Genomic DNA, 17,785 nt, shown 5'->3' with positions numbered 1-17,785 from the left:
CTTTCCATGAATTACTCCAGTTAAACACTCACCTGTATAAGTGCACTAGCCATTGATGATTTCAACAGTAGTTATGGTTAACTCAGTTTTCCTTTGTTAAGGGGAATGAATATTTAAGTTTTCAGGCCTTCTTATTTGGTCTTTGAAAGAACCTAGAAGCAGTCGACTCTTAAAACTTCAAAAGACTGAATAAGAAAAGTTCGAAAACACAAGAAGGAAATTTTGCTGCAGCGTCACAACACTAGGTCTCACTCAGCACGAGGGACCACAGAGGCATTCGTGAAGTTGGGTGTCACCGTCTTACCCCGTCTTACCCCATCTGCCATACAGTCCAGACTTGGTGCCATGTGACTTTGCTCTTTTTCGAAAAAGGAGAAGATGGGCAGTTTAGTTGTGCCTGTAGTTCCAAGTGAGACAGGCAGTCAGAATTTAACATCAGACACTTTTTAATACATTCTCCACACAGTGTCTTCTACTGCGCTCCATCGATGTTTAGGAGGAGCACATCATCGAGTTTATGTATAAAGCAGACATCACAATATACTCAGTAGGAAGATGTCGCTGTATGTCTCATTTTCATTTTCATTGTCATTTTAACTCTTTAATGTTGCTTCAAGTTAATAAAAAGTAATACAACAAATGTCCTGTGACAGACTGGCATCCTGTCCATGTGATGTTCCATGCCTTATTCCCCACATTTCCACTATAGAGGAACACTGAGACTCTGCAGTATGTGAACTGTTGTTTAAAATATAATATATAAATAAAGTCATATAGCAATTTAAAAAAAAAAAATCATTGTAACTTTATCTGATGTTCTTAGCAGAACCATAACCCTTCAGAAAACTGAAGGATTAAACTGTATTATTAAACTTTTTTTAAGTGTGATGTAGTGGTTGGACTTTCAAATAATTTGAGTTACAGATCTTTGGTCCGTGTCTGTAAGTTCAGTCGATGTATAATCAGTGTATCGTGCCTCGTCAAGGAATTAGACACATTTTGAGAATTCTAATTTAATTATAATTAACTAATAAATTGTTGTACTTTTAGCCAGGTTGAAAAAAGAACAAAAGTATTATTATTTAAAAGAGAAATTGTAACATTTAGACATTAATACTGTTGCTATTATCAAAAGTTTCAATTAATTTTTAATAAAACTGCATTTTTGTTTTAATTGTTCATTAAACAATTAATGAACACACAGCGGCACAGCAGGTTTGACTGGGTCCTGATCTCCAGTGGGTCTGGGGTTCGAGTCCATCTTGGGGTGCTCTGTGATGGACTGGTGTCTCGTCCTGGGTGTGTCCTCTCCCTCTCCAGCCTTGCGCCCTATGTTGCCTGATTAGGCTCCGGTTCTGTATGACCCCGGCTTGGGACAAGCAGTTTCAGACAATGTGTGTTCATAATGCTGTTTTCGTGTTTTTTGCTCATGTTTTTACATTCATTTTATGCACAGGTACAAACCAGATAACCAACATTTCACCTTTTGCATCAATTTTTAATGAAGAGGGAAACAATAATGATTATGATTGCAAATGTAATGAGTTAAAAAAAGTTATGTTTATGATGGAAGGACAGGATTCCTTCACATAACGAGCATGACTTGCTTCTGAGAATCTGCTGCTTAATTATTTATCATGAAATTAACGTTTAATTGCCACTAACTTAAATAGGAAAACTGTGCAACATGTTCCTGAGCCACTAAAACTTCACCCATTTTTTTCACCAAACATGCAAAATTCCTGACCTGTATTTTAAAGGTGGAGAAAATGTAAATGAAAACCAAGTCCAGAGTATCAAAGCTATTCTGGATAACTTTAAATGCAGACTCAGACTGTGCTTAACACATCTGAGTGCTATATTTTTTCTGTTCAGTTTTCTCCTTCCCTCTCCTCATTTATCCTATTACTCTCCTTTTTTCCTGACTCTGGACTACCACAACCCTGCATTGGACAAGAGGTTATAAATTGTGGATGGATTCTTTTTTGTTATAGTATTTTAAGGGCTGATATTTTTTGTAAATTTCTTACTGTAAAGTTTCTATTTTAGCTCTAATCTATATATCTTTCTATCATAAAGTGTAGTGGAGTGGAGAAACTGCTTTTAAATATATATTGTTATTATTGGAACACTGTGTAATGAGGTAATCCTGATAAGTACTTTAGTCACGGGTGATGCTCGTACCCGCTCAAGCTGTTCTTATAGGTAAGGTTTTTCTTTACCTTTAAACTTCTTATGGCACTTTTAAAAAAAAAAAATGTTGTGTTTTAACTCGTTACTATAGGTGATGGTGTTACACTATGATAAAAAGCTACAAGAAAAAGCCACACGATGAGACAGCTGAGCCTGACGTCATTAAGGCTCCTATGTGGAACTGCACTTTCTCTTGTTGTAATTGTGAGTCTGCGCCTGTTAAGCAAATTTCTGCCTAATTATAGGTGGTAGTCAGTCTGAATTCTTATGTAACGGACGCTCGTATTACAAGTGAAGCTTGTAATAACAGTCTTATATAAAATATTCCAGGCACTTGTTCCTCTCTGTATCAAGTTCCTCTGTTTCGATCTCATATTTTTTCATGGCTATGAAGTATTGCACAAATGTATCTCCCAGGGCTCCTTTGATGATGTCGTCTTCATCTAAAGCAGTCAAGGCATCTTCCAGTTTCACTGGAATGACTACTTTTTTTTGTTGGATCAGGTTTCCAGTGTGATCAGCGTCGACCGAGAGGTTTTGTTTGATACCATCTATACCTGCTGCCAGCGTTACTGCGAGAACAAGGTAAGGGTTGGCCATTGCTGACCCCAGTCTGTTTTCTATGTGCATTCCCCTGCTGCCATGAGACTTGATGTTGAAGTTGCAGCTGTTGTCATTGCATCCCCATGTGGCATAAATGGTATGTTTCGGCTCTTTTGCAGCTTTAGCGAGGCGGCGTCGGCAGCTCACACCCGGGGCCATGAAGCAGCTGAGGGCAGCAGAGTGGTGGACTAGTCCGGCAAGCCACTTTTTCCCAATCTCTGACAGCTCACCTCCAGCTGAAAAGAAAAGGTTCCTCCTTCCACTTGCATCCCATACACTATGAGAGAATATTCCAGAGTTATAGAATCCGTCGTCAGTAAAGAAACTGGCAATATAACCTTGCTTGCGTGCAAGTTCCTTGATACCGGTGCGGAAGGTGAAGGCACTGTCCGCAGCACAGATACCAAACTCAGGCTGGAAGGAAATTTCCATCTGACCTGGCCCATTAGCTGAGGCAAAGCTCTCTACGTCCGTTCCCATGAAGTACATGCTGTTGATGAGCTGCTGGAAGAAGGACAGGTCATTGCTCATGAGAGTCGCTCCAGGAAAGAAGAACATCTTGGGGTTGATTTTCTCTGGTGCCCCAAAGACACAGCACTCATAGGTGAAGGAGGACTGCAGAGAAAAGCCCAGGTTATGCAGACTTCTTAGCAGCTGTTTGGCAACAAGGCGAGGAGACGTGCGAAGGGGGTTGCCTGTAACTGAGCAGGAGTCACAGATGACCCGTGCAGTCTGAGAGGCCCAGGGAAGGGCCCGGAAGGTGGACAGGTCAGGCATAAGCAAAACATCGCTGTTGAAGTTGGCTGCATTTATGTGGTCCACCTCATTGTCCTTGGGGCTCAGGGTCAGTTCCAGATAATTTCTTGGAATTGCTATGCCATGCATAGCTTTTTCCTATAAAAAAATTGAAATGCTTACATTATGAAGGTTATTTGCATCAGCTGGTCTCATATGCCTCTCCCTATGTTTTACCTGGCGGGTTAGGATTTTTGACACTCAAGCATTCCCACAAGAAACACACACACACACACACACATTTTCGGAACCGCCTGTCCCATACGGGGTCACGGGGAACCGGAGCCTACCCGGTAACACAGGGCGTATGGCCAGAGGGGGAGGGGACACACCCAGGACGGGACGCCAGTCCGCTGCAAGGCACCCCAAGTGGGACTCGAACCCCAGGCCCACCGGAGAGCAGGACCCGGTCCAACCCACTGCGCCACCGCGCTCCCCTCCCACAAGAAACCTTTCTTAAAATGAGAGGGTAACTAATCTGCAATGCAGAGTCTGCATTTTTCATGTGTCTTAAATACCATCAGTCTCATTAATTTACCATATAAGGCACACACCACTTGAATATCTGAACACAGAATATCTTACTTAGTTTTGAGACGGTTTAATAAAGATAACTATGTTTTTCCAGTGAGCTCTTGAAAAAGAATATGGGTGTTGTCCCCAGTACTGTACTTTTCATTTCACACATTTGGAAATTATTTAAATTTATTTTAGCTTTTTACCTGGAAATAGCGAGCAGGGACCATCTTGGATCGTGACACACCATGCAGATCTGTCGCTTCGAAACGGACAAAGCCGATTTCCTCTCTGGTGATCTTCTGCTTGATATGCTCGATCGCCGATGTGTAGTTAGAGAAACTGTAAGGTCCGTGTGTGTCCGCGTTTGGGATGTTCCCGCTATCTACAAAACAGTTATCCAATCCAAAGGTTAATTTCACATTTGTGAAAATTTGACAGAAATGTACATGGTGTTCAAGGCTGGTGAGAGAAAATGACAGACTTTCTTGAAAAGCCCTGGTGTTTCTCCGAGTGGCGCACTCATCCTCTGAATGCCTCACGCTGGGTGGCACCGTCAGTAAGAGCTCTGATGGGCTTCTGAGGTCATCCTCTCGCTGGGGGGGCACCTGGAAGTCATAACCAGGTGGTGTTACAGGGTTATAGCAGTTACTTTTACCAGTTTAACAAACAAGAGTAGTATCAAAAATGGGACAGAACTGAAGACATGGGACATTGCAGTAGTGCATCGGTGTCCAAGCAGAGGGCAGAAGAGCTGGACAAGCTTTTTAAGAAGATTCTGGATATGAGTTGTAACAAGGGAAACAAATTAAGGAGCTTGCTTACCCATCTTAAAGTTACTGGCCAGAAAGTCAACATACTGACTAAGTGGGCGTATATCACACATTGTGAAATCACCACAAATAACGTCTAACGAGGAACTGACTGACATTCATGAGGTGCCATAAGGTGTCAGCAGAGATGCTGCTTCTGGCTCATCCCTATGTGTCCGTTGCTGGAGTCAGTTTGACCTTATCCTTTCTTCGATCGGCATTCTCATGCACAACGTGAAGCATAAACAATATTATATAGTATGCATGCTGTGTGTGTGTGTGTGTGTGTGTGTGTGTGTATATATATATATATATATATATATATATATGATGCCTTAAAAAAAAACTGAGTCGCTGTCACCACTCATCCTTTTCGGTCAAAACTTGCTTGAACAAATTCTGACCGTTAGTACAGTCAGAGGTTACGTATGGTTTCATTTACAGTAATACCCCTACTTTAATTTACAAAGAATTTTTTTGCAGTTACAAAGACCAAATTTAGATTTTGCATGTCTTCCTACAGCTAAATGGTGTGAGAGGCCAGATACACCATGTGTTCTTCTTTGCTTGTACTGTTCATACTGATGAATGGTCATTGATGAATGGAGACTGACTGTTATGTTGTTTCATAACTACCATTAACTATGAGGATGAGGATAAGAATGAGAATGAGTTTTATTGGCCAAGTGTACTGCCGCACACAAGGAATTTACTGTAGTTCTTGATGCTTCCAGTATTTACAGACAACAAACAGCACAAAACACAGAATTACAGAATAAATAAACATTTAAGAGCATACAAACACAAGAGTATCAATAGTAGTATGAATACAAAAAATGTAAATAAATATTTATCCCATTTAATGGGATTTTAGCATTAAAGATGTAAATTTTGGGGTTCAGGATCACAATTTTTTCCTGTATTGCACCAGTGCAAATCGGGGCTGTCAGTTGCATACTTTCAAATCCCATAATTTTTTAACTTTCCGCAGTTGAAGGAAAGCTTTTGTAACATTTCTTCTCATTTGATGTGGTACTCAATGCTTTGTGGGTCAGCACCAAAAAATCCTACTTAATTTATTTCATATTCAAAATGTAGGGTGACAAAACGTGAAAAATGTCACAGTGGCTGAAAAAAATTTCCAGGGTGCTGTAAGAAAACATTTCATCCCATTTTATTCAGTAATCTGAAAAGAAATTGCAATTGCTTATCTTATGCAACTGACATTAACAATTAATTTATAGTCTGCTGAAAGAAATTAAATTAAAAATCACATTCAACAGTATAAGAAAATATTTTCAGGACTTCCATAAACTTTCTGTTCAGTTACAGTTTCCTCACTGTTGTCTGGAACAACAAGCCATAGCAAATCAATCAAACTGCGTACTATTTCAGCTTCAATATTTAATGGCAAAGTAATGTGTTGGCAAGTTAACGTACTTTTGAAGTATAAAATTTTTAAATACATAAGGTAATTTAAGGTAAATATGAGGAATAATCAATAGAAAGAAAACACATTGAAAATATATTTTCCTAATTCCATGTTGTAAAAAACAATTTTCTGGATGCACTCTCCTTTGGAAAGCATTAGTGGTCCTTTATTGATTAGTAAAGCAAAGTGCCTTTTGTATGTATAACAGGCACTGATGAGCTTTCATTGTTGATGCATTTTGCACACATATAAAGTATTGCTGACCATGAATAATTACCTGCAGATCTGAACTCTCTGAGCCACTCATTCCTTTTACAGGCGTTTGCAAGTCCAGGCGGGAAGTTCTGCAGCCTCTTTTGAAGGACCAGTGCCGTATTTATAGGAAACTATAATAATGGCGATGCAATAGAAAATTCTCGGTTCCCTTCCGTCGATGTTGTCCACAATCCCATCAGTGATGTGTTGGCACCCACAAATAGAAACGTCCCACAGAGACCGTGCGGCCCCAGCGCTCTGGTCACTTGGTCGAACTGCCTGAATGACACAATGGGCCCCAGAGCCATGGAATGAGCCGTTCTTTTAAAAGGAGGCGTGGAGAAAAACACACCTCAGCTGTTTGCGTTGGACAGTCCAGTGCTCTTCCAGAAAGTGCATGCAGTTACACATAAGTTCTAAAATATTTTAAAGGGGCTAAATATAATTAAGCCAAAAAAGGCTTTGGAGGAAGCATTTGTTAAATAAAATCCTGTCAGTATTTTTTTAAATCTAATTTTATTCCACCTAGTAATTTGTGTGAATTACTGCATTTTGCTTTCCTCTGAGTGATTTGTTTTTTTGATTTTCATCTTACTTTCATACGTGACACCGTTGCTTAGTAAACTTGCTCTGAGGACTTTTAAGGAAAGAGATCCGAATGACAGTTCTTCATCCTCTGCGGCCTTATCAAGAACAGTCTACAGCAAGTGAGGGAGCTTGGTCCAGTTATGACAAATATTTTATTTTATTCCATTTTATACTGGGGGGGCATGGTGGCGCAGTGGGTTGGACCAGGTCCTGTTGTCTGGTGGGTCTGGGGTTCAAGTCCCTTTTGGGGTGCCTTGTGACGGACTGGCGTCCCGTCCTGGGTGTGTCTCCTCGCCTTCCGCCCTGCATTGCCAGGTTAGGCTCTGGCTCCCTGTGACCCTATATGGGACAAGCAGTTCAGACAATATGTATTTTATACTGTTTCATTACTTTGAGGCAGCAGTTATGATTTTTAATCATCTTTGGCCCATGATACAAAAATCAATTAAACAGGAATTAGCATAAAATATAAGGTAACTTTTACCTTTTCACTGTATTTTGGAGTTCATTTTGGAACAATATTACTGAAGCAGTTGAAAATCATGGGTCAGGTGCTTTTTTATTATGCCACTCTGTTTACTGCTCCAGTGTGATAAGATGCTCAGCTGCCTCCCAGGCCATGAGTCCTGACCCCAGAGCTGCAATGCATGTTAAACTGATGCCACTTTCCTTCTTCTCCGCCTGACGTCTCAGCATCAACACCCACCTCTCCAGTTCATTCAGATGCACCATGCAATCACAGAAAAACCCGTATGAAAATAGTAAATCAGTGAATACTCTTCTCTTAATGATAGCTTTCATTTGCAGTGAAGTACGTCTGAGATGAAAATGAAGTTCCATTCCAGCACATCACTGCCAAAAATATTATTAAACTGATTGAGTTTTACTTAGTTGGCTATGCAGTGGGTCAAAGTATCTCCGGTTTACCTTCTGGTAAGGACTTACAAAAAAGTCACATGTATTTGAAAGTAGGAATTAAAATAATAAATTTGTTATCTGTGTGTACTATGAAAAACTACTACAATCACTTATGAAAATTTATACACATTTTTCATAAACTGAGGCTTATTATTCTCTACAGTGGCATTTTTTTCCTGCTACTGTGGTATGTTTACTGGCTCAACAGATGTTTTATTCACTGCCCATATGGCACTGAGCTTCTTCCATGACAAAACTAACTATTGCACACACTTCTTGCTTCCTGTCACGCTGATGAGCTCTACCAATCACAGCACTGATTAAGATAAATATAATTCCTAATTAAAGTAGCACATTCAATACAAGATTTCAGAATTTAACTCAATTACTTAAATCATATTAACAGCTTCATAACGCAAATACCTTTGCACTGTCATTTCTTTTGTGGTTTATAAATCCGAAGGTGACTCTGACGGTGTAAAAATGATTCAGTGTCCTGCACGTGGGGGCGCGGTGGCGCAGTGGGTTGGACCTGGTCCTGCTCTTCAGTGGGTCTGGGGTTCGAGTCCCGCTTGGGGTGCCTTGCGGCGGACTGGCCTCCCGTCCTGGGTGTGTCCACTCCCCCTCCGGCCTTACGCCCTGTGTTACCGGGTAGGCTCCGGTTCCCCGTGACCCCGTATGGGCCAGGCGGTTCTGAAAATGTGTGTGTGTGTGTGTGTCTTGCACATTTCATGGTAAGTGACAAAATTCAGTAATTTTTGATACAAGTGTAAAATTTGTTGGTGTTATCATTGACATGCATAAAAAAATTCAATTTATTTTGGTTAATTTTCATTTTTTTTTGTCTAGGAACAGGTTATATATTTCTTCTGTATGAAATGATCGTCAAGCTATGGTAAAAGTGCATAATAACAAGAATTCACATAATGGGGTGAAAAAAATTAACCCTGGTAGGTGACAGATGGGTGTGTTTCAGTCTTAAAGAAAAACACTGAGTAGGTGATTTCTAATGCTTTATTGACACAAAGTAGGAGAGAAGTGCTAGACGATATAACTGACGCTGGACAGTGACACAGAAGCAGCACACTGCAATACATATACACACACACACACACACACACACACACACACACACACAATAAAGGCTTTAAGACTCCAGTGAGCAGCTGGAAGCACAGCTCCTTCAGCCTGTTGGAACTCTGCAGGGTGTTGAGTGGGTGCTAAGTGTAGGAAGCGTTCTCTGAAGGGTGACTCGCACAGGTGACCCCGATGGTGCGGGTTTGCCGCTGTGCTCTCAGAATGGTGTGTGGAGCCTCTGGCCACCTTTGGTGTTTCTCTGCTCTTGGTTCAGTTCAGTTCAGTGTGCACTACCTCTCTTGTGAAAAATGACATCTATGTTTAAATCATACTTTATATGTCTTTAGAATCATTCTACATGTGTGTACTGTTGCATATTTTTGGAGTTGTTCTTTCTTTAATATGTACTTCTTTCTTTACTTCCTTCTAGGGGGTGTGGGCGACTTCACGCTCCTTGGTGGTGTGGGGGACTTGGCTCCATGCGGAGGGGTAGGGGACTTGGTGCCATGCGAGGGTGTTGGCGATTTCACGTTTTGAGGAGGGGCAGGTTGGGGTTGGGGGGCGGGTGATTTGGCAGCTTGCGCCGGGGGGGCCGAGGCCTTGGGGGGTGCAACTGCCCTGGGCATCTGTCCCAGTTTGGGTTCTGGGATCTCTTCGCCTGGCCTGTAGACGCTCACGGTAACTTCGACAAACTCGCCGCCATACTTGTTCCTCACATTAATGCTGTACTTCCCAGAGTCCTCCGAGCTCACAGCCTTGATCGTGAGGCTCGCAAACTTTCCTCCCTCAAATGAAATCACGTTGTGGTCATCAGAGATCACCTCCTGCTCGTTCTTAAACCAGGTCACCTCGGGGGTGGGGTCGCCCCACACGGTGCAGGTCAGACTCAGGGTCTAAAGAGAAAAGCAGAAGAGAAGGTGCATTTCCTCCTGCCTTGTAAGAGCAGCAACCTGGTAGCTTCAGGTGAATTCTGTGAATGGCCCAAATACTGCGGTGTTGTAGTGTGAAACAAGTGGTAGAAGTAGCTTGAAAAGTTTTGCTGCAGACCAGGGTGTGCAACCTTATCCTGGATTGTGGAGACCTACTGTAACTACTAGTGCAGCCTGTCATGCTTACACGGTTTTTACGGCACAGTAACAACAGGTGCTGTCCTGTCACCTGCACATTCACTTTTCTGCAATATTCTTCTTTATCTCTACGATTTCAAGGGTAACAACGTCTGAGCTGTTTGTGTGTGGGTTTGAATCCAGCTTAGTCTGTGTGGAGTTTGCATCTTCTCCCCACATCTCTGTGGTTTCCTCCAGCTTCTCTGGTTTCTTCCCACAGTCCAGAGACGCACAATTTAGGTGGATTGGTGACGTTAAATGCCTCGTAGTGTGTGCACTTGTGCGTGCAGTTATGCTGCTATGGAATGGTGTTCCATTTAAGGAGTACCCCCACTCAGCTTTGCACCCAGTGATTCAGGGAGATGCTCCAGACAGCTGTGACCAGGACAAGGGGTTAAGGGGTCTCTCTGAAAGGAACTTATCCCGATGGCAGCACCATACCTGGACCTCTCCACCTCAGCCCAGGTGTGAATACAGTGTGAGTGCAGGAGGTTGAGGGGAAAACCTGGTTGTGTGCGAACTGTAATGTTGTGCCTGACAGAGGTTCACAGCACAGTGCAGAATAAAGTCTTGAGCACAAAAACTTCAGAACTGCAGCCTTGTGTCAGTGGTTCATCCTCCTGACTTCTCTACCGACTGCCTATCTACCTGTAATCAGATTCCAGTCTCGTTGATGGACTTTGCAGATATTGTTTCATACATTATGTAATATTTAGTGTCAATTTAGCATAACATAGCCAAAATAAATGTTTTCTCTGAAGTCATTACTCTTATTTAAGCGCCATCTCTGTAAACTCTGTAAAGGACTTGAGACAGCAAATGTTTGATGAAGCACCTTAGAGAGGCCGGATGTGTAGCCCTATAGATCAGCTCACAAGAAAGAAAGACCATATAAGAAATGTTGTACATAATATAATACATCTTATATGTAAAATATACTAACATGTATAGCAGAAAGAATAATGAGAAAGAAAAATTAGTAGTTATACCTTCTTTTCCATAATAGTGACAACATCAGGGAGGCCACCAACCACTCTGCCACGATCTGGAAAGTTTAAATAGTGTGGAATTAAACATTTAAAAGTCATTATTTGAATCAAAGCACATCTGTTTGTGAAGAACAAACATGAACTTACTCTTTTCAGCGAATGCTGCTGCTCTGTAAGATAAGGAAGGAACAATTAATGGATATTGCTGTCACAAAAACTAACTTCCTGATAAAAGTGAATTCCTCTATATATCACTGTATCACTAAGAGTAGTGACTGAAACACAAATCAGAAACTTTGCAATGGTCAAAGATCATTGCCTTACTTCAGTCTCTGGAACTCCGCGTAGGCATCATTGTACGCTGCAATCACAGAGGAAACTTTGAATGTCATGCTTGAGCAAAGGTTTAATAGCACATAAGTGGCACTCCACTTGAATAGATGTAAATCACTATGTATTTCCTGGATAGTTTCTTGGATATAGCTATAATAAATGTAAAAAGATGCTGGAGGAGATTGGGTGACACGGTGGCACAGCAAGTAGCACTGCTGTCTCACAGCGTCTTGGTGGTGCAAGAGGATGTGGGCTTGATCCCCACTCAGTCTGTGTGGAGTTTGCATGTTCACCTGTGTCTGTGTGGGTTTCCTCCCACAGTCCAAAGACATGCTGTTCAGGTTCCCCCATAGTGTGTGTGTGTGTGTGTGTGTGTGTGTGTGTGTGTGTGTGTGTGTGTGTGTGTGTGTGTGTGTGTGTGTGTGTGTGTGTGTGTGTGTGTGTGAGACTCATTGTAAGTAGTGTATCTAGCAGTGTAAGTCAACTTGGTGAATAAGGTGTGTGGACTGATAACACTACATAGAGTTCATTGGAAGTTGCTCTGGAGAAAAGCATCTGCTAAATAAATAAATAAAAAAATATGCTGGATGAAATTGGGGGGGTGATGCAGTGGGGGTCTGGGGTTCGAGTCCCGCTTGGAGTGCCTTGCGACGGACTGGTGTCCCATCCTGGGTGTGTCCCCTCCCCCTCCAGCCTTGTGCCCTGTGTTGCCAGGTTAGGGTCTGGCTCCCCGTGACCCCGTATGGGACAAGCGGTTCAGACAGTGTGTGTGTGTGTGTGTGTGTGTGTGTGTGTGTGTGTGTGTGTGTGTGTGTGTGTGTGTGTGTGGATGAAATTGGTCCTGCAGAGCTCCATAAAGCTACCCTCCAGTGGTGGAAATGCAGGCCATTTTCACTCCACAACACAACAATTTGAGAAAGAAAATACAGTTCTAATAAATAGATTGTGAAATGTTCATATCTTCAAAAATTCACGACTGGGATGAGCATAGCATGAGGTACAAGTGTACTGGCTTTGCTTCCTAATATTAGTAAGGAGAAAGTTTATTTCATTAAGGGATTCAGTTTGATTAATAATAATAATAATAATAATAATAATAATATGTGTTAAATGCCATGGTTTGGACACATTTACCTTGTCCGGAGAGGTCAAAGCTGCGAGTGTGGGATTTTTTGGCATCTATAATCTCAATGGTGTAATGTCCTTTCTCTCTGTCAGTGGGCTCACAGATCTGCATCCAGGCCATCTCTGAAGTCCCTCCAATCCTCATCTTTTCGGAAGATGAAATTTTGCTGTCCCTGAATGTTCGTAAAGAAAGGCTGTTGATGTCGCTGTGGTCCCCACACGGTTTCACATTTGAAATGTCCCTTTCAGAAGTGCAAAATGTAGCCCATTGTGAACAAGGGCAGGCAATATCAAAGCAGGAGCCACACGTGAAGTTAATAGCGAGGTGCAGTGAAATGTTCATTGAATTGTGATCCTTTTTTTAATGTCTGTCTAGATTTGGCTACAATGAAATCCTCGCACCCATGTCATGATCCAGCAAAGAAAGGAACAAGTCTTCTGTCTAAGCGGTTAGCCGAACATGTAGTGTAAAGCATCGGAAAGGCCTACTTGTGGAACCAGTGAGTTTTCATCTCCTCTGTGTAATACTTCATGTAGCACTGGAGTCGGATGCCCTCCGGGGTGCACTGCAACACTAGGTCCGATGCAGAGGAGCCTAGAGACAGAAATCAACAACTGCTAGGACATGTGAAAACATATACTGGTGCTGTTATACTGTAGTACCATCCTACTCTACTGTAGTACCATCCTGCACTGTGAAAGGTACAGTACCCTGAGACAGGTTTGGGAAGGAACACTGACAGCTGCACGTCTCATATTCGACCCTCAGAGAAAACGCAATAAAGCTGCACATCTGAGAAAATTTGTCCTGCAGCCACAATGTGTTTGAACACACCCACGCATACACTCAGACACTCACAAGTGAACTTTCTGCTATGTAAAATTTGGACATCTATTAAATAAATAAACTTCAGTACTTGAAACAGTAACATACCAGCAATTTCAGCAAGGGCATTAATAATATCTTCAAACACTACAACAAAGAGAAACAAGTTAGTTTTGTTTCATATCACTGAATCTGCTATAAAAAAAAAACAAAAATGAAAACACCAATACAATAATCAACAATTAACAAGTGTATAATTAATAGGATTTCCAGTACCTTTGCCAGAGATATCAAGCAGTGAGATGTCCTTTCCTTTGTCATCACTAAGAGTAGCTTTGTAAACACCTTGGTCTTTCCTGGAAAACTAAATGTGGAAGAAGCAAAGAGTGTTACATTCACATACTATACACAGAGCTACAATAGATATCTGTAAAATGAACAATAATAATAGCAACAACAATATTTATTATTATTATTATTATTAACAAGCAAAAACATGAGTGTTCTGGCGGTGAAGAAAAAGGAAAAGCTAAAGAAAACAGATTTAGAAATGAATGTAAAAATAGTGCAGCATTTACATTTATCTGACACTTTTCTCCAAAGCAACTTACAATGTTAATCTACCTATAATTATTTACCCATTTTTACAGCTGGTTCATTTTTACCAGAGCAATTTAAGGTAAGTACCTTGCTAAATGTGAGATTTGAACCTGTGGGTCCAAAGCCAGTAGCACTACTGCCTCATAGTGCCTGGGTGGTGCGAGAGGATGTTGGTTTGATCCCTTTGTTCTCCCCGCATCTGTGTGGGTTTCCCCCCACAGTCCAAAGACATGCTGTTCAGGTTCACCCATAGTGTGAGTGACAGAGAGTGTGTTCCACTGATGTATGGATGAGTGACCCATTGTAAGTAGTGTATCTAGTAGTGTAAGTCACCTTAATGAATAAGGTGTGAGGGGTGATAACACTACATGGAGTTCATTGCAAGTCACTCTGGAGAAAAGTAACTAAATAAATGTAATGTAATCACTATGAAAGGGGCGCAGTGGCGCGGTGGGTTGGACCTCGTCCTGCTCTCTGGTGGGTCTGGGATTCGAGTCCCGCTTGGGGTGCCTTGTGACAGACTGGCGTCCCGTTCTGGGTGTGTCCCCTCCCCCTCCAGCCCCTCGCCCTGTGCTTCTGGGTTAGGCTCTGGCTCTTCACGACCCCATATGGGACAAGCGGTTCAGATGATGTGTGTGTGTAATCACTATGCTACCAGCTGTCTCTATGCATAAAAGGATAAATGGTATAAAAATATACTGCTGTATACTAGCATAAAAATATAATTATAATACTGTACAGTATTTAATTTATTATTAATCTATATTAGTATTGTTTTAATCAGAATGGAACCCTGTTATCAAGGACTCCTGTAAAATATATTTATGGGCATTTTGGCTGCGTTCTTATTTCCTATAAAGTAAACTTGGTGCTCAGGAAGTGTAGGGTTTCAGAATGGGAAAAACATTAGCCAATAAAAAAATCACTAGGTCAAAGTCTTGATTGTGATAGCTGTGCTGGAACCTCGGTTTACTATGCTTTTTGCCTTGAGTCTGAGCAGCCCCCACCAACCAGGACAGGGTGTGATGGGTGGAATTAGGTGCTTTTCTGGGATTTAAAATTGCCTGCTTTATTTTTGATAGAAAGTTAGCACTTGGGGGGGATACCACTGTTTCCACATATAGGCATAAATCCTGCAGATACTGCACTTGTAACTGACCTCTTCCAGCTACTCACTTAGTGTAATCATGTGGGAAACATACTTTTCTCAAATAATATAGTGTGTGCTGTAGTCCAAAATAATGAAATATAAGATGTTTAGTTCTTAAGACATTTTAAAATGATTACCATAGGGATAGGCAGGGCGCAACTTCCTGACATCACGTTAGGTGGCACATCTGGAATAATTTCCTCGTCGTCCTTAAACCAGTGAAAAGTTGTCTCTTTCTTCACATTGGCCAGCTGTCACAAAGAGTGAATTGAAAGATTGTTATTATGCATATTACACATATATTTAATGTAGATTATTCATTGGCTCTACTACTGCAGTAAGTATCTTTGTTCATCACCTTGCAGACAAGCAGAACAGTACAGTCCTCCTGTACTTGGAAATACAAATATTCTTGGAAGTGAGGACCTGTAAAGAAATGTATTTATTATTTTATCAGCTGCAGATGATAAGTACAGATATTGCTTTTCACAGTCACTCTAATTCCACTTTGACATCCAGTTGAAATGATGCCTTTGTATACTTTAATTAAAGCAATGTTTACCATGAATGTACCACAGTAAAATTTGCCTGAAACAGTGGGAGTTCCTGTGACTCTCGCAGTCTGCTAGCAGAATATCCATAACTGCTGCATGGGTCATATCGCAATAACACTGACAGTTGTAAGTTATAAAAACTGATCTGACAGGGAAGACATTGTTATAGAGGTTTAAATAGTGACATTATTGGCTGTGTGGCGGACATTTGAGAGCGCATGTGTCAGTCTAATTACTGATCTTCCCCACAGGAAATAGCAGGAAGAGCTTCTTCACTGTTTACCTGACAGATTTTTACGGAGGACTTAGGTTCGGACATGAGAGGGAATATTGGGGATGTTTAACTTCCCTAAAATTACCAAAAAGCAAACCAAAGGCAAATACAGCGACCAAACATGAACAAACTAAAACTTGGAAAACTACTGGGCAGAAGTTTTAAATCACGACCCTTCATAAGCATTTGATAAAAGAAGGCACAAGTCCAATGGCCACAAAAACATGTTCTAGAAAATTCCTGTCACTTTCTTCTGTTCAACTACTCTTTCGTGATGGGACCCAGGCTGATTGCGCACTGAGTCCTTTCAGTTTCGCCACATTCTCCCGCAGACCTAGTTTCCTGGTGTACTCCTTCCTCTGGAAGTCGGCTTCCTTTAGTGCTGTCTTGAACACTGCGGGGAAGGAGCAGAGAGGGTTCGAGTAGCACGTGAGACGTGGCACTGGAGTTCTAGCACATGTACAGTGACATGTGACACATAGAGTAACGCGCAGCGCAGAAGCTGCGGGTGCCCTTACAGTCGCCAATGAGCACCAAGGATGACTGAGTCTTGGCTTTCCCATCTTGGATCTGCACCGTGTAGGTGCCCTCACTTTCTTTTGTGAAATGCTCCATGATCATCTCAATAACCCCAGTGTCCATGCTGTGGCTCATCTTGAAGCCCTGAAGGAACAGAGAAACAGAAAGAACAGCTTGACTAGTGACTGAGCAACATGAGCAATGTGAGGACATCAGAAAATACTGAAGGAAACATCCATCCATTCATCAGTAACACCAATAAACACTTGTCCAGTGCAGGGCCTGACGGACTCGCCTCGCTGCTGGACACTTCCTTGTCATTGACGATGAACCGATAGGAGACGCCAGAGGACATCTTCACAGTTTGGAGCCAGAAGCGCACGCGACCTTTCTCGAGCACCTCATAGGCCAACTCCGTCTTCAATGGCACAACTGTTGAAGAGAAAGAAATAATGTGCATAATGTGTCAAGTTGGGCCTTTTGGACATACTGGAAGTACATGTACGGTATATATGGAAACTCCACACCCGGAGTCAAGGAGCAAACCGTTGATTCACTCATTCATCTCCTTAAGAGTAAAGAATGCTGGCGAAGCAGCAAAGACTCACCTGGATGCCTTATAGCATAGCTCAGCTCCAGCATCTTCTGCAGCTCTAATGAGACAAAGCGTTACGTTACTACAATACTGTATGTGTCATATAGAACAAAGTACCACAGTACTGTACATTTAGTCTTTAAACATTTTAAACATTTGCGAAGTAAAAGTGCCATCAACATGTTCAGCGTGAAGGAATCATTCCCGGTAGGGAAAGGGTCCAAAGCCCATCGTACAGCACCTTCCTCCTTGAGGACATGGCTGGCAGAAATGCCGTCGGTCTCCGTCACGTACACAGAGTAGGTCCCCAAGTCCTCTTTGTCGGGACTCTTGAAAATGAGCCTTGATCTACAAAAGAACAAGGTGCAGTGAGTGAACAAAGGGAAGTGCAGCTCCAATCCTACAATCTCGTCTGTGGACATGAGTTTGAGTCCTTGAACATACTACAACTGCATGGTATCCCCAGTTTGTCAGGGCTTGACTGAGAGTTTGCTGCGACAGAACATTATTAATGCTGTTCTGGTG

The 17,785-nt window shown here is 41.9% G+C and overlaps 2 protein-coding genes across 3 annotated transcripts in view; both read right to left on the bottom strand.

The window, feature by feature from the left end:
* Positions 1 to 2,376: 2,376 nt before the first annotated feature.
* Positions 2,377 to 6,658, bottom strand: lgsn (lengsin, lens protein with glutamine synthetase domain). Its single transcript, XM_018726160.2, has 4 exons — positions 6,629 to 6,658; positions 4,592 to 4,715; positions 4,314 to 4,492; positions 2,377 to 3,690 (listed from the first exon to the last, which is right to left on the bottom strand). Exons 1-4 carry the CDS (start codon positions 6,656 to 6,658, stop codon positions 2,506 to 2,508), a joined length of 1,518 nt encoding a protein of 505 aa, XP_018581676.2. The 3' UTR covers positions 2,377 to 2,505.
* A 2,453-nt stretch (positions 6,659 to 9,111) lies between these two features.
* myom2a (myomesin 2a) overlaps positions 9,112 to 17,785 on the bottom strand; it is a 26,052-nt gene continuing 17,378 nt past the window's right edge. For both annotated transcript variants that reach the window (XM_029247169.1, XM_029247170.1), the window contains exons 23-37: positions 17,502 to 17,608; positions 17,274 to 17,318; positions 16,961 to 17,097; positions 16,665 to 16,809; positions 16,481 to 16,540; positions 15,677 to 15,744; positions 15,456 to 15,569; positions 13,845 to 13,932; positions 13,677 to 13,715; positions 13,232 to 13,337; positions 12,752 to 12,915; positions 11,609 to 11,645; positions 11,432 to 11,454; positions 11,285 to 11,340; positions 9,112 to 10,082 (exon numbers count right to left, since the gene is read on the bottom strand). In XM_029247169.1, the coding sequence (XP_029103002.1) occupies positions 9,606 to 10,082; positions 11,285 to 11,340; positions 11,432 to 11,454; positions 11,609 to 11,645; positions 12,752 to 12,915; positions 13,232 to 13,337; positions 13,677 to 13,715; positions 13,845 to 13,932; positions 15,456 to 15,569; positions 15,677 to 15,744; positions 16,481 to 16,540; positions 16,665 to 16,809; positions 16,961 to 17,097; positions 17,274 to 17,318; positions 17,502 to 17,608 (1,666 nt within the window). In that variant the 3' untranslated portion in view covers positions 9,112 to 9,605. The remainder of the gene's footprint in view (positions 10,083 to 11,284; positions 11,341 to 11,431; positions 11,455 to 11,608; positions 11,646 to 12,751; positions 12,916 to 13,231; positions 13,338 to 13,676; positions 13,716 to 13,844; positions 13,933 to 15,455; positions 15,570 to 15,676; positions 15,745 to 16,480; positions 16,541 to 16,664; positions 16,810 to 16,960; positions 17,098 to 17,273; positions 17,319 to 17,501; positions 17,609 to 17,785) is intronic.

Source organism: Scleropages formosus, chromosome 21 (genome assembly GCF_900964775.1).
Source record: "Scleropages formosus chromosome 21, fSclFor1.1, whole genome shotgun sequence".
NCBI classification, from domain to species: domain Eukaryota; kingdom Metazoa; phylum Chordata; class Actinopteri; order Osteoglossiformes; family Osteoglossidae; genus Scleropages; species Scleropages formosus.
This window is presented reverse-complemented; position numbering and strand designations above follow the sequence as displayed.

Bases quoted from the DNA above. Each gene is read 5' to 3' on its own strand.
- lgsn (XM_018726160.2), bottom strand. From the start codon at position 6,658: ATGAGTGGCTCAGAGAGTTCAGATCTGCAG. The intron at 4,716-6,628 runs GTAATTATTCAT...TATGACTTCCAG, and splicing joins CAGAGAGTTCAGATCTGCAG to GTGCCCCCCCAGCGAGAGGA. The intron at 3,691-4,313 runs GTAAAAAGCTAA...ATTTTTTTATAG, and splicing joins TCCCTGCTCGCTATTTCCAG to GAAAAAGCTATGCATGGCAT.